This window comes from Benincasa hispida, chromosome 4 (genome assembly GCF_027475165.1).
Source record: "Benincasa hispida cultivar pf3 chromosome 4, pf3_genome.v1.1, whole genome shotgun sequence".
Lineage (NCBI taxonomy): Eukaryota > Viridiplantae > Streptophyta > Magnoliopsida > Cucurbitales > Cucurbitaceae > Benincasa > Benincasa hispida.
Genome location: NC_143481.1, coordinates 25095412 through 25109286, shown reverse-complemented (window position 1 = coordinate 25109286; position 13875 = coordinate 25095412). Strand labels below are relative to the sequence as shown.

At 40.8% G+C, this 13875-nt stretch overlaps 1 protein-coding gene across 1 annotated transcript; it reads left to right on the top strand.

The window, feature by feature from the left end:
• Positions 1-12182: 12182 nt before the first annotated feature.
• LOC150036597 (uncharacterized) lies at positions 12183-12878 on the top strand. Its single transcript, XM_090313184.1, has 2 exons — positions 12183-12541; positions 12740-12878. Exons 1-2 carry the CDS (start codon positions 12183-12185, stop codon positions 12876-12878), a joined length of 498 nt encoding a protein of 165 aa, XP_090169310.1.
• Positions 12879-13875: the final 997 nt, after the last annotated feature.

Sequence of the window (13875 nt, the reverse complement as noted above, 5' to 3'; positions counted from 1 at the left end):
GGAGATCTAATTTACTTCAACACATATATAACTTTTTATACTCTGAATTGATTTTTTTTTTTTTTCGTTTTTAATGTTACTAGTTTCTATTTCTAATTTGCGCCCCAAGTCCAGATCTCATGAACTTTGATAAACTTTCAATTGTTTACCTTTTCACTGATAAAGCTTCACCCTTCTCTTTTTGTTGTGTTTCTGACAACTATCGCTTACCAATTTTATCACATAAAATATTATTTTCTTCAAGAAGAAGCTTATCAAACATTCATACGCTAGATTGTCTCTACCTATTCTTTTATTTTGAGAAGAAGATTCTTATACTAACACTGAGTTCCACGACCAACAACCTAAAAACTACCCTTTCGACCAACACATACCAAGGTCCAACCCAAATTCTAGATTAGAAAGTAAAATCAGACTTAGTACCTGTAATCTCAAAACATTAATTCCCCCTTTCTTCTCAAAACAATAAAACATTTCCTAAAACTTTTATTTTCTTCACTCTTATCTTTGGTAAGACCAATAAATCCAATATGCTCTTTTCCATGTTCCTAGTGAAACATATCTGTGACTACTTGTACCCTTTCGTACTCTACAATCAAATTCTTAAATTCCGCCTTTAGCAAGGTATTCTTCATAAGTTGTTATTGCTTTTAACTCCAAATATTTATCCTTCCTCTTGGGTCAATTAATTAAACTTGAGTTTTTCATTGCAAGAAACAAATATGCAACATCCAAGTACCTTAAGGACAACAATTTTCAACGACTCCCCCCCCCATAGAAACCTTTTACTATCAACTCAACTCTATTATCAAGTCTACTTCTCATGCTAGTGGTGACCCTAGGAGATCTAATTTACTTCAACACATATATAACTTTTTATACTCTGAATTGATTTTTTTTTTTTTTCGTTTTTAATGTTACTAGTTTCTATTTCTAATTTGCGCCCCAAGTCCAGATCTCATGAACTTTGATAAACTTTCAATTGTTTACCTTTTCACTGATAAAGCTTCACCCTTCTCTTTTTGTTGTGTTTCTGACAACTATCGCTTACCAATTTTATCACATAAAATATTATTTTCTTCAAGAAGAAGCTTATCAAACATTCATACGCTAGATTGTCTCTACCTATTCTTTTATTTTGAGAAGAAGATTCTTATACTAACACTGAGTTCCACGACCAACAACCTAAAAACTACCCTTTCGACCAACACATACCAAGGTCCAACCCAAATTCTAGATTAGAAAGTAAAATCAGACTTAGTACCTGTAATCTCAAAACATTAATTCCCCCTTTCTTCTCAAAACAATAAAACATTTCCTAAAACTTTTATTTTCTTCACTCTTATCTTTGGTAAGACCAATAAATCCAATATGCTCTTTTCCATGTTCCTAGCGAAACATATCTGTGACTACTTGTACCCTTTCGTACTCTACAATCAAATTCTTAAATTCCGCCTTTAGCAAGGTATTCTTCATAAGTTGTTATTGCTTTTAACTCCAAATATTTATCCTTCCTCTTGGGTCAATTAATTAAACTTGAGTTTTTCATTGCAAGAAACAAATATGCAACATCCAAGTACCTTAAGGACAACAATTTTCAACGACTCCCCCCCCCATAAAATGTTATTTTCAACCATCTTAGCTTTCTTGCCAAAATCATTTTATCGAGGTCCTATATGGAGTTCTTCATATTATCATTTATACACCTATTAAGTTTCCCCCCTCCCTTTTTTAGGCACGTTACATGAAGAAACAAAACACAATACCTTAATCAATCCACGAATCTTCAGTACCACAAAAGTGATAATGACTTATTAATCATTTCAAAATTTCTCTTGGAAACATTTGAATTTAATATCTAGTAACTTTTAATAAAACTAGTCTCCTTCTTTTTCTTATCTACAAAGAAATTTAGTCTCGTACTATGTACGTGACTTGTTGTGATGAAGTTTTTTTTTTTTTTTTTTTTTTGTAATTTCACTAATCCTATTCCCCATTATAAAACGTAACATTGTTCCTTAATGAATTCTCAACTTGACTACTTTATTCAATGGCTTAAACAAATACATCCTCTAATATTTTCACTGTCATTTCACAATGCTACATAATTTTATCAGGCTTTAAGATCTTTGAGTTGAAATATCCATTTTTTTTCCTAGTAGTCCCTTCATAAGGTAAAATAGTGTCAAATGACTTTTAACATCCATCAATTTCTCAATAAGTCATAATTGAATAACCAACTCATATTAACTTCTATAAAGGCACCAAGCATGTAGTAGAACATAGCTTGTGGTATTAAACCGAACAAATACTTTCATATAAGACTTTTGATAACACTTTTACTGCTTGTACATACCTAACGACGACGAAGAATCCGTTGATGAGTCATAGGAACATTCTACACTTACGAAGTATGTCAGTCTACAAAACCTAAAAACTTAGACTCTGATACCAACTGTAACGACTCGACTTTCTAACATCTACTGGGAGGACATTACTACATGTGTAATGACTCGACCCCCTAGAACTCAAGCTAGGCCTTTACTAAACACATGCATGCATAGAACTTAAAACGACATCCTTTATATAGTAAAATAAATGCTAAATAAATAAGGTAGCTTAAAATATTTTCATTAAATTCAAATAATAAATTCAAATGATAGAGTACCCAAAACTCATAAATGGAAATAAATAAGTCTGAAAACAAATCTCAATAGTAAGTTCCAAATATCAAAACTGAAAGTGAATAAAAACATAAAAAAATATTAAAACATGAGCTGAAGCTTTAAAACTGATCCTAGTGGCTCGATCATGGATTCCTCTTGTCATTCGCCAGTGCGTCCTTGCCCTTACCTGAAACATAAACATGAGAAAAGGTGAGTATAAAATACTCAGTAAGTAACCCCACTACTGAGGTTAGGTTAGTCATCATGTCCTCTAGATGCTTACCTCTGGTGGAACGTAAGCACTCTCCTAGTCCTCACGGGACACATACATACATGAATAATTGAATTTCATCCTACTGTAGTTAAGTATATCCACTACCTCTAGTAAGTCCCGTAGGACTCACAACCTCTAGTGAACCTCGAAGAAGACTGTTGAAGGATAAAATTTTGGACCAATCATAAGTTGCCACGTCGTTTACTAAATTAATGACGAAATTCTAAATCATTAAATTTGGGCCCAATTAGGAGTTGACATATGTCCCGAATTGAAGTTGAAGACAAATTTCGATGACACCACGTAGTTTTATCATGACCATTGAATCAGATAAGATTAATTTGGCCCAATTTGATATTATTATTTGGGTTAAAGTCAAACTAAGCCCCAAAATAGATCGAATTTGACCTAAATGTCAAATCAGGCCTAAATCCAATTAATTGAGCCCAAAGGCTAGACCCATGGACCAACCAAGCCTAAGCCCATGAAGCCCATCAGAGAGCCCTATAAATAGAGACACTCTTCTCATTTCAAGGGGCAGCATTTTCTACATTCAGAGAGCTCGAAAAGAATTTATCAATAAGCAAAAGACTCCCAAGACTCCTAAAGTTGCACTCCTAGAAGATAGAAGACCCTTGAAGACACAAAGACGCTTCCAAGACTTCTACTTCAAGCTTCCAAGACTTCTACTTCAAGAACATTTGGTGCTTTTCGTCTTTAAGTCAAGCACATTCACCCAACTAAGAGAGAATCAAAGGATCAAGTATTAGAGATCGAACCACATCGCATCAAATCAACTTCAACATCAACACCAACTCAAGTTCAACTCCACGAAACACGTTTCTTTGGAAACCTCGTGTGAACAAATTGGCACGCTTGGTGAGACCTCTCTACCTCTCATCTCTTTCTCAGCATCCAAACAAGCCAAATGGCACCTAAGAAGATGGCATCCAAAGCTTCCTCCACAAACGGCTCGTACATGGGACCTGTCACCCGCAACCGCTCAAGAGAAGTCACGCAGGAGCAAGACCAGAGCTCCTTTATCGCTCACAGCATCTTGAGGCAAATGATGGAATCCCCACAAAGCGGGGTTGTCATCAAGGAAAACCCCTTGTTTGACAACTCTACTTCCACCTTCAGCAAGTTTAAAAGGGATTCATAACCAGATGTGATTTCTGTCATGATGGCAGATGTGACGGCGGAAGTGGCCATGGCAGAAATGGAAAGGAAGATTAATTTTTTGATGAAAGCTGTTGAGGAGCGAGATCATGAGATTGCTGCCCTGAAAGAACAAATGCAGTCTCGAGAGACTACTAAATCAAGCTAAGCACCCACGATCAAAGCAACTGACAAGGGGAAGACCGTGCTACAAGAAAACCAATTGCAACAGTCAGCCTCGGTGGCCTCTCTGTCTGTCCAACAACCACAAGACATGATCATGACCTCCATAAGAGCTCAATACAGAGGGTCGGCTCAAACTTCCTTCATGTATTCCAAGACATACACCTAGAGGATCGACAATCTGAGAATGCCTGCAGGGTATCAAACCCCAAAGTTCCAACAATTCGACGGAAAGAGCAACCCAAAGTAACATATCGCCCACTTCGTAGAAACATGCGAGAATGCGGGAACAAAGGGATATCTAATAGTCAAGCAGTTTGTCAGAACCCTTAAAGGAAATGCTTTTGACTGGTACACAGATTTAGAGCCTGAGGTGATTGACAACTGGGAGCAACTTAAAAGAGAATTTTTGAATCGCTTCTATAGCACTAGGCACACCGTCAGCATGATGGAGCTGACAAACACCAAACAACGAAAAGGGGAGTCGGTCGTTGACTATATCAACCGATGGAGAGCTTTGAGTTTGGATTGCAAAAATCGACTCACTGAATTATCTGCTGTAGAAATGTGCACGCAGGGTATGCACTGGGAACTCCTCTATATCCTGCAGGGAATAAAGCCCCGTACCTTTAAAGAATTGGCGACCCACGCTCACGACATGGAGTTAAGTATCGCCAACAGGGAACGAAGGACTTCCTGAGCCACGAACCGAAGAAAGACATGAAGAAGGTGAAGGGCGCCGAGAAAATTGTGAAAGGTGCCACAAAAGAATCAATGGTCGTTAATACAACCCCATTTAAGTTCTCCTCAAAAAGGAAAGAGAAGAAGATAGAAAAGAAAGACGAAGGAGGCGAAAGACGTCGCCTAACCCTGAAGAAGCGACAGGAAAAAGTCTACCCGTTTCTCGACTCTGACGTTGCAGATATGAACAACTACTAGAGAACCACCTTATCCAGCTACCATAATGTAAACGACCAGAACAGGCCGACAAAGTGGATGATCCCAACTACTGCAAGTATCACACGGTCGTTAGACACCCAGTCGAAAAATGTTTTGTATTGAAGGAATTGATCCTCAAATTGGCCCGTGAGAGGAAAATAAAGCTGGATCTAGACGAGGTGGTGCAAAGGAATCATGCTGTGGTGACGGTAACTCCAAGCGTGGCGGCACCAATCATATATTATAAAGAGGGAGAGCTCGGTCCAGTTTGGGACCTTCAAACCTGTGGTAGTGTGGTTTCAGTAGGAGGTCCAAACTACAGATCCTTAAAACGGAGGAAAGCGCACTGACGATGACGATAAGAAGTCTGAATCCTTATGGCGTGCCGTAAGAAGGAAAGACTAAACTTTATCCAAAAAGAGCTACGCTCTCATAAAAGCTATGAGCGAGGGAGCAAGACACAAAAAAGGAAGGGTAGAAAGAAGGCTTGGAGGCCCAAGGCTAGTGACGAGAGAGACGAGGATGTTCCTCGTCCCAGATGACAGATGAAGTTAGTAGATTTCCTCCTGAAGAACTTCTGAAATTGGGGTTCAGAGGAAATGCCAGAGGCTACTGCATGTCATGCTGGCAGTACCATGGAAGAAGAAGATACCATTCCAGGCCCATTGAATTTGATAGAAGAACCAAAGGGTTCGTCACCATTCAACATAGACGACCTGCTATCACTTCCGTGAGAAGCTAAGACGACCCTCATTGAGGCACTATTAGAATCCAATGCCTCTAGTGCATCGATCTCCGCAGCACGTGCTTATGCCTCGTGTTGCACATCCATAGGCTTCTCAGACAAAAATCTGCTACTGGGATCCAAATTGCATAATAGGCCTTTGTACGTCTCGGGATACATTTGAGAACAGAGAGTGGGTCGAATCCTCATTGACAACGGATCTGTCGTCAATATAATGCCTAAGATGACTATGAAACAGTTGGGCATACTCATGGAAGAGCTATCAAACAGCAAATTAGTAATTCAGGGTTTCAATCAAGGCAACCAAAGGACGATAGGCATGATACGCTTGGAGCTCCTCATTGGCGATCTGAAGGCCGACGCGCTGTTTCATGTGATAGACTCAAAGACCACCTACAAGCTGCTATTGGGATGGCCTTGGATTCATGGGAATGGTGTGATTACATCGACACTACATCAGTGTTTCAAGTTGTACCAAGAGGGATTAAGAAGGTTGAAGCAGATTCTAATCCGTAATCTGAGGCCGAGTCTCACTTCGTAGATGCAAAATTTTACCTAAAGAGCAAGAATTCCGGTGAGACTATGCCGACAGAGAACTTGCTGGCAAAAAAAAGCAGGTGGATCCTGGTCGAGGTTGCCAATAGACACAAAGAAAAGGGTAGGTAGCAAGGTACAAGCCTCTAGCCCAAAAGATAGTAGAACATCCCTCGGTGTTGGAGAAACACTCATGGTGAGGGGCGAAAAAGCCTCAAAACCTCCGACTCTGCACTATGTCCCTTTGTCGAGACGAAAAAAGGGTGAGTCACCTTTTACGGAATGCTCAAAAGGTTTGCAGGTCAGCAACATAGAAATTCTAAAGAAGAGTTTTGTCACACCCGTCATGTCGATAACGAGGCAGGAAGTCCACAAGCCGGAGGCGGAAGTGACGAGTTTAAAGTTGCCCGAGAGGCGAACTGAAGACGGATTCGATCCCAAGGCTTACAAGCTGTTGGCGAAGGCGAGCTATGACTTCACAGCTCACACTGAGTTCAAAAGTTTGAAGATTTATGAGCAACCCCGACTCTCATCGACCCAAAAGAAGCTTTTGCAAGAAGGACACGCTATGCCCACATCGAGGGTGGGGCTCGGATATGAGCCGTTAGAGCCAATCCACATAATCAGAAAGGCGAAGGGGAAAGTGGCCAACAACAATCATATCACTGTAGAAGAAGTCGATGATATAGGAGAAAAGAAGGGCAAAGATAAAAGAGCTTCAGCCTTCGACTGTATTAGATCGTCTACCGCACGTGCCTTGGTCTTCGAGAGATTAAGCATGACAGAAGTAGAAAGAGGTAGCCCACATACTATTCCCAGAGCTACTCTACGCTCAATCTTTTGAAGGTTGTCTCTGCCGAATGAAGAAAATAAGGAAATCATCTATCAATCACTGGTGGTGGTGCGACCGTCAACCTTTAAAATATTAGGCGCAGTTCCAAAGGAGAGCAAAGGAAAACCCCCCGCTCCCATTTTTGATCGCCTGAAGCATGGGAGGGCTGAAGATCCCCTCGACCAATATGTCCCTAGTAAGACAAAGGGGAAGGGAAAACCCTGTGCTGACGCCCCTAAAATGACTATAAGAAAGAGGTGGCCGATACCTCGAGCGTCCATTTGGCGATGAATCGACCTTAAAAACGCTAAAGGGTCATGAACCAGAAGGCATCAGAAGAGGCAAGAAGTGATGGAGAAATCCATAGTACTGTCCCCTCACGCATGAAGAGAAAGACTTTCATTACTCTAAGCACAAGTAAGGGCTCGCTCAAAGTAAAGAAGCGCGATGTCGTTTTCACCAATCCTCAGAATGGAAATTTAGAGCAGAAGGAAGGCGAAACTTCGTGCCAGCACATCACCATGATCGAAGAATCCGAAAAGGGTATGATCGAAGAGGAAGTGAAGGACGCTTCGCAAGGTCTAGAGGACGGTGGTCAATCCACGGTGGACGAGTTAAAAGAGGTGAATCTGGGCACTATAGAAGAACTGCATACGACTTTCATCAGTGCGTCCCTCTCGGAAGGGGAAGAGGATGAATACATGAGTTTGTTCACCGAATACAGGGATGTTTTCGCCTGGTCATACAAAGAGATGCTGGGACTAGATCCAAAAGTAGCAGTCCACCATCTCGCGATCAAACAGGTGTGTCGACCCGTTAAGCAGGCTCAACGACACTTTCGGCCATAACTTATCCCCCAGATTGAGGTTGAGGTCAATAAGCTGATTGAGGCCAGGTTCATTCGCGAAGTTAAATATCCAACATAGATAGCCAACATTATCTCAGTTAGAAAAAAGAATAGGCAGCTTCGTGTTTGTGTAGACTTTCGCGACCTAAATAGCGCATGCCCGAAAGACAATTTTCCATTGCCCATCACAGAGATCATGGTCGATGGGACAACGGGACATGAGGCCTTATCCTTCATGGATGGATCTTCTGGGTATAACTAGATACGAATGGCCCACGCAGATGAGAAAATGACGATATTTCGAACCCCAAAAGGGATATATTGTTACAAGGTAATGCCCTTTGGGTTGAAGAACGCCGACGCTACTTATCAACGTGCCATGCAGAAGGTGTTTAATGATATGTTGCACAAACACGTGGAGTGCTATGTGGATGACCTTGTGGTCAAGACCAAGTGACGACAAGACCATTTGAAAGATCTAAGAACCGTGTTCGATTGCCTGCGAAAGTACCTGTTAAAGATGAATCCCCTCAAATGCGCATTCGGCGTAACTTCAGGAAAGTTTTTGGGCTTCGTTGTGAGACATCGAGGGATAGAGATAAACCAATACAAGATTGATGCCATTTAGAAGATTCCAAGGCTAAGGAATCTACATGAGTTGAGAAGTTTACAAGGACGCTTGGCTTACATCCGGAGGTTTATTTCTAATCTGGCAGGGCGGTGTCAACCCTTTCAAAGACTAATAAGAAAGGGAGAGAAATTCGAATGGGATAAGGCCTGCCAGAATGCTTTCGATAGCATAAAGAGGTACCTGGTCAGCCTTCCCATCTTAGGAGCCCCAGTAGCGGGCAAGCCATTGATACTATACATTGGAGCGCAAGAGAGATCACTGGGGGCACTATTGGCACAAGAAAGAGAAAAGGGAAAAGAACGCGCTCTCTATTACTTGAGTAGGACCTTGAATGGAGCCGAGAGCAATTGTTCCCCTATAGAGAATATGTGCCTTGTGCTCTTCTTCAACAAAGATAAGTTGAGACACTACATGCAGGCCTTCACAGTCCGCTTAATTGCGAAAGCCGATCCCATCAAGTACGTCCTGTCCAGGCCGATCATCTCGGGACGTTTAGCCAAGTGGGCAATCATGCTTCAACAGTACGACAATTTTTATGTATTGCAAAGGGCAGTTAAAGGGCAGACACTGGCTGACTTCCTGGCAGATCACTCAGTTCCATTGGATTGGGAGTTAAGTGAAGACTTGCCCGATGATGAAGTTCTCTTTGCAGCAACCTCAGGGCTGTGGGACATGTTCTTTGACGGTGCACCACGGAAAAGTGGTGCTTATGTTGGAATTATACTTGGTTTCAGCGCAAGGAAACTTGTGACACGTACTACTTCATCACATACTACGAGAATATCAACATCAACACATATACTTAGTCGTAGTATCGCATAAAATTCTCTTTATCGCAAATCACTTGAGCGCATATACAACACATCATTCATTTCATTCACAAACCATGCGTTAGAGTTAAATAAAGAAAAAGAGATTAAATTTATGTCATCAAGTTTATGGAAACATGAACTTGAATCATTTTCATCATCAGTAGTGTGTATTGTTTTCGTTAATGCGTTACTTATGTGATACATGCGACCGATTTTTATCAATGAATAAAGAATGGTGGTTTATACAGGAATATAAATTGCGATGAAATAAAATTGCGTTGATAAGTAAAATCCTAAACTAAGATGATACAAGATACAAGTTACATGATACATGATACTGAGGTCGAGAACTTACTGTGAAGTTGTATAAAGAATCAATGTATGTGATGGCAAGTCTTTATGAATGAAGCAGAAAGAGAAAGAGTAAATAGTAAAAATATCGCAAGTTTTTCAATTGTGTTAAAGACACAACTAAGGTTCTGCTTTCTCTTGGCGTACACCTCTCGGTGATCGGCCGCGTCCCCATATCTCTATGGTGAAACAGGGATGAATGTGATGAACGCAAGGTTGTTTCCATCTCTGGAAATACTTCTTGCTTTAGTTAACGCATTCTTCCAACCTTCTCTTGATAGGCAGAATAACATCTTCACTTCTGCTCTCACAGGTGAAGATGCCATCGAGCATGCTTTAGCTAAACTTAATTATTTCCTTAGCAAAAATTAACTAACTCGCTTAATTCTTGCTATTTACCTAGGGGATTAAGAGCACATCATGGAGAAAATGGATTATGGATGTACGGAAAGAGACAGAGAGATGATAATGGTGACTATCATAACATTTAATTCTAAAATTAAGTGTTTGATACATGTTGTGAATGAAAGATTAGAGAAGATGAATACAGATGATGAAATATAGATTAGAAACAAATACGGAAAGAGTGTCAACGTCTTGACACAGATCCCGAACGGAGATTGTGCTTGCTAGCGTGTGGAAATGGTGGAGAGGAAAGCTTCCCTCTCAGGCTTGCTTTCCCGGTTGAATTGACCTTCGCACAGAGCTTCAACTACTGAAATTGGAAGAATTCTTTGCTCAGAGACTCACTTCTCGGCCTTGTCTCGTGGTTCTCCCGGATCTACTCTGGACAATCGCTTCAGACCAGACTCTCTCTCAGAATCAGTATATGCACGTCTCTATGTATACATGAATGTACTAGTATCTGTATCTGTATATCTTTCAGCGAATTTGAAGAAGCTATTTATAGGCGAGGCCTTAGCTCTTTGAATTTTTGGTCCCCACTGTATAGTTATGGTAGTTCCTGAAATGGCGGAATGGAAAATTCCTTCTATTACATAATCAATCCGTCAGAAATGCACAACTAAAAGCTGTACACTTGCCAGAATCCTCCGTAAATGCGTTGTTCTTCACATCTTCGATCGATCGCCGCTTGCGGTGTTATTTTTGATTATCGCATGCGGTTGAAATTGCATTGATCGTTAAAGCTCTTGATCGATTGTCGCATGCGCCATCATTGCATTAATCATCTTTTCGTTCTTGATTGATGGGCGTAATGCGACGTAGATGCGTTGTTTATCTTGTCTTCGAGCCATGAACGCATGCGATGACTAATTTCCTGCAAAACAAAAACTGAAACATTCTATTCTACCATCGCAATGGTGTTAGTGGGTATATTTACGACATTTTATAATTTTTGCATTTCTTAGCCAATTTATATATTATCGATGCAACTTTTCTTTTTTTTTTTTAGCTGCAATATCTAAATAAAACAGTATAAATAACTTGTATTTCTATAAGTTATCAGGGGGCAGGTATCGTCCTCATTTCGCCAGAAAAGCAGATGCTGCCTTATAGCTTCGCACTTGCCGAGTTATGCTCAAACAACGTTGCTGAATACCAAGCCTTGATAATTGGTCTCCAAATGACCTTAGAGATTGAAGTAGCTTGTATAGAGATCTTCGGTGACTCAAAGTTGATAATCAATCAACTCTTATGCCAGTACGAGGTGAAGCATGATGACTTGAAACCCTACTTCACTTACGATCGCCAGTTGATGGAAAAGTTCGAAAGCGTGATGTTGGAACATGTCTTGAGGACGGAGAACAAAAAAGCAGATGCCTTGGAAAACCTAGCCACTTCCTTAATGGACTTGGATAATGTGCCCTTAATATATCGCTTTGGCGAGATAGGTTATACCTCTGGTTGGGACTGTATATGGGGAAACGAATGCGATATCAGTCTACCTAACCAACGAGGAAGACTAGCCGCAACCCATAATAGGTTACCTTGAGCATGGAAGGCTCTCGAATGACCCCCGTCGTAAAACCGAGGTTTGCAGGAGGGCCACACATTTCATTTACTACAAAGGGGTTCTATACCGTCGATCCCTTGAAAGAATTTTCCTTCGATGCCTCAGTAAAGAAGAGTCAGCGAAGGCTTTGGAGGAAGCACACTCAGGCGTATGCGGCGCGCATCAAGCTGGACCAAAGCTACAATTCTAGCTGAAAAGAATGGGTTACTATTGGCCAGGAATGATCTAGGACTCAATGGATTATGCAAAGAAGTGTGAAACTTGTCTATATCACGCGAATTTCATTCATCAACCGCTCGAGCCTCTACATCCGACCATAGCCTCGTGGCCTTTTGAAGCATGGGGGCTTGATCTAGTCGGCCCTATAACACCTAAGTCATTAGCAGGGCACACCTACATCCTCGCAGCCACTGACTACTTCTCAAGATGGGCTGAGGCTATTGCTCTAAGGGAAGCTAAGAAAGAAAACGTGGTGGATTTTATCCGCACTCATATCATTTATCGGTACGATATTCCCCATTGGATAGTAACGGACAACGGGAGACAATTCTCCAACAGTTTGATGGACAGATTGTTTGAAAAATTCAAATTCAAGTAGTACAAGTCATCCATATATAATATCACCACAAATGGGTTGGCCGAGGCATTTAACAAGACATTGTGCAACCTGCTGAAGAAAATTGTTTCCAAGTCGAAGAGAGATTGGTAGGAAAAGATCAGTGAAGCATTATGGGCTTATCGCACCACTCACTGTACCCCTACAGGAGTCACCCCGTACTCTCTCGTTTATAGGGTAGAAGCTGTCCTTTCTTTGAAAAGAGAAATTCCATCGCTAAGAATGGCGGTGCAAGAAGGGCTGACTACAGAGGACAATGCCAAACTGCGGCTCCAAGAGTTGAAAGCCCTGGATGAAAAACGGTTGGAAGCTTAACAAGCGTTGGAATGTTACCAAGCGCGAATGTCTAAATCCTTTGATAAGCATGTAAATCCTCAGTCCTTTCAAATCGGTGATCTAGTGCTCGCCGTAAGAAGACCAATTATCATGACAAGACATACGGGGAATAAGTTTACACCTAAATGGCATGGGTCCTACATCGTCAAAGAAGTCTACACAAACGAAGTGTACAAGATAGTTGCTCAAGATGGGCTAAGAATTGGCCCAATCAACGACAAGTTTCTCAAGAAGTTTTATGCTTAACAAATGTAAAAAAAAAAAAAAAAAACCTTTGTTTGAACTACGTTATGACTTGATCCCTGTCATTATAAACTGTATGTAGGCAACTTAAAAAAATTTAAGTTCAGTCACGTGATTAAAAAATATATATATATGCATGTACTTGAGTCCAAAAAAAAAAAAAAAAAAAGAAAGATAAATAAACAAATAAGAGAAGCAGAAATTTAAAGGAGGCTACAAGGCGCCAGAGAACATCACTAAGAAAATGACAAAAAAAAAACTTCCATATAATAGATTTCAGCACTACAATAATCGAATCCAGTAGCTCAAAAAAAAAAAAAAAAAAAAACTCCTAGGCTACTGTCTACTGAGGTACGCCTAATCCAATAAAACAAGCAATGTCAAGTCAAGGTACCCAGTGGTAGTTCCTTAGCTCATGCTGCATGGCTTCCAACACATGACGTAGGACATCCAAAGGTTTGACGTCCTTTTCAGAAAGGATTGGGGTGGTCTCGATCTCATTTATCGCCCCCCACATCTCTGAGGCCTCAAGCTTATGCCGAGTCAAAAGGCCTTCGCTCTCAGAAATCAGTCGCGATATTTCGACCTGTTCGGCCTTGATGGCCTCCAACCTGGCTAACAGTTTCTCTTCTTCTTGTAAGGCCCGAGAGTCACGTTCAAGTAGCGCCTTTCATTTAGCAAAAGTACTACTCTCATCGTACAATATCTTCTCTAGATCAGACTTAGCCTCCTC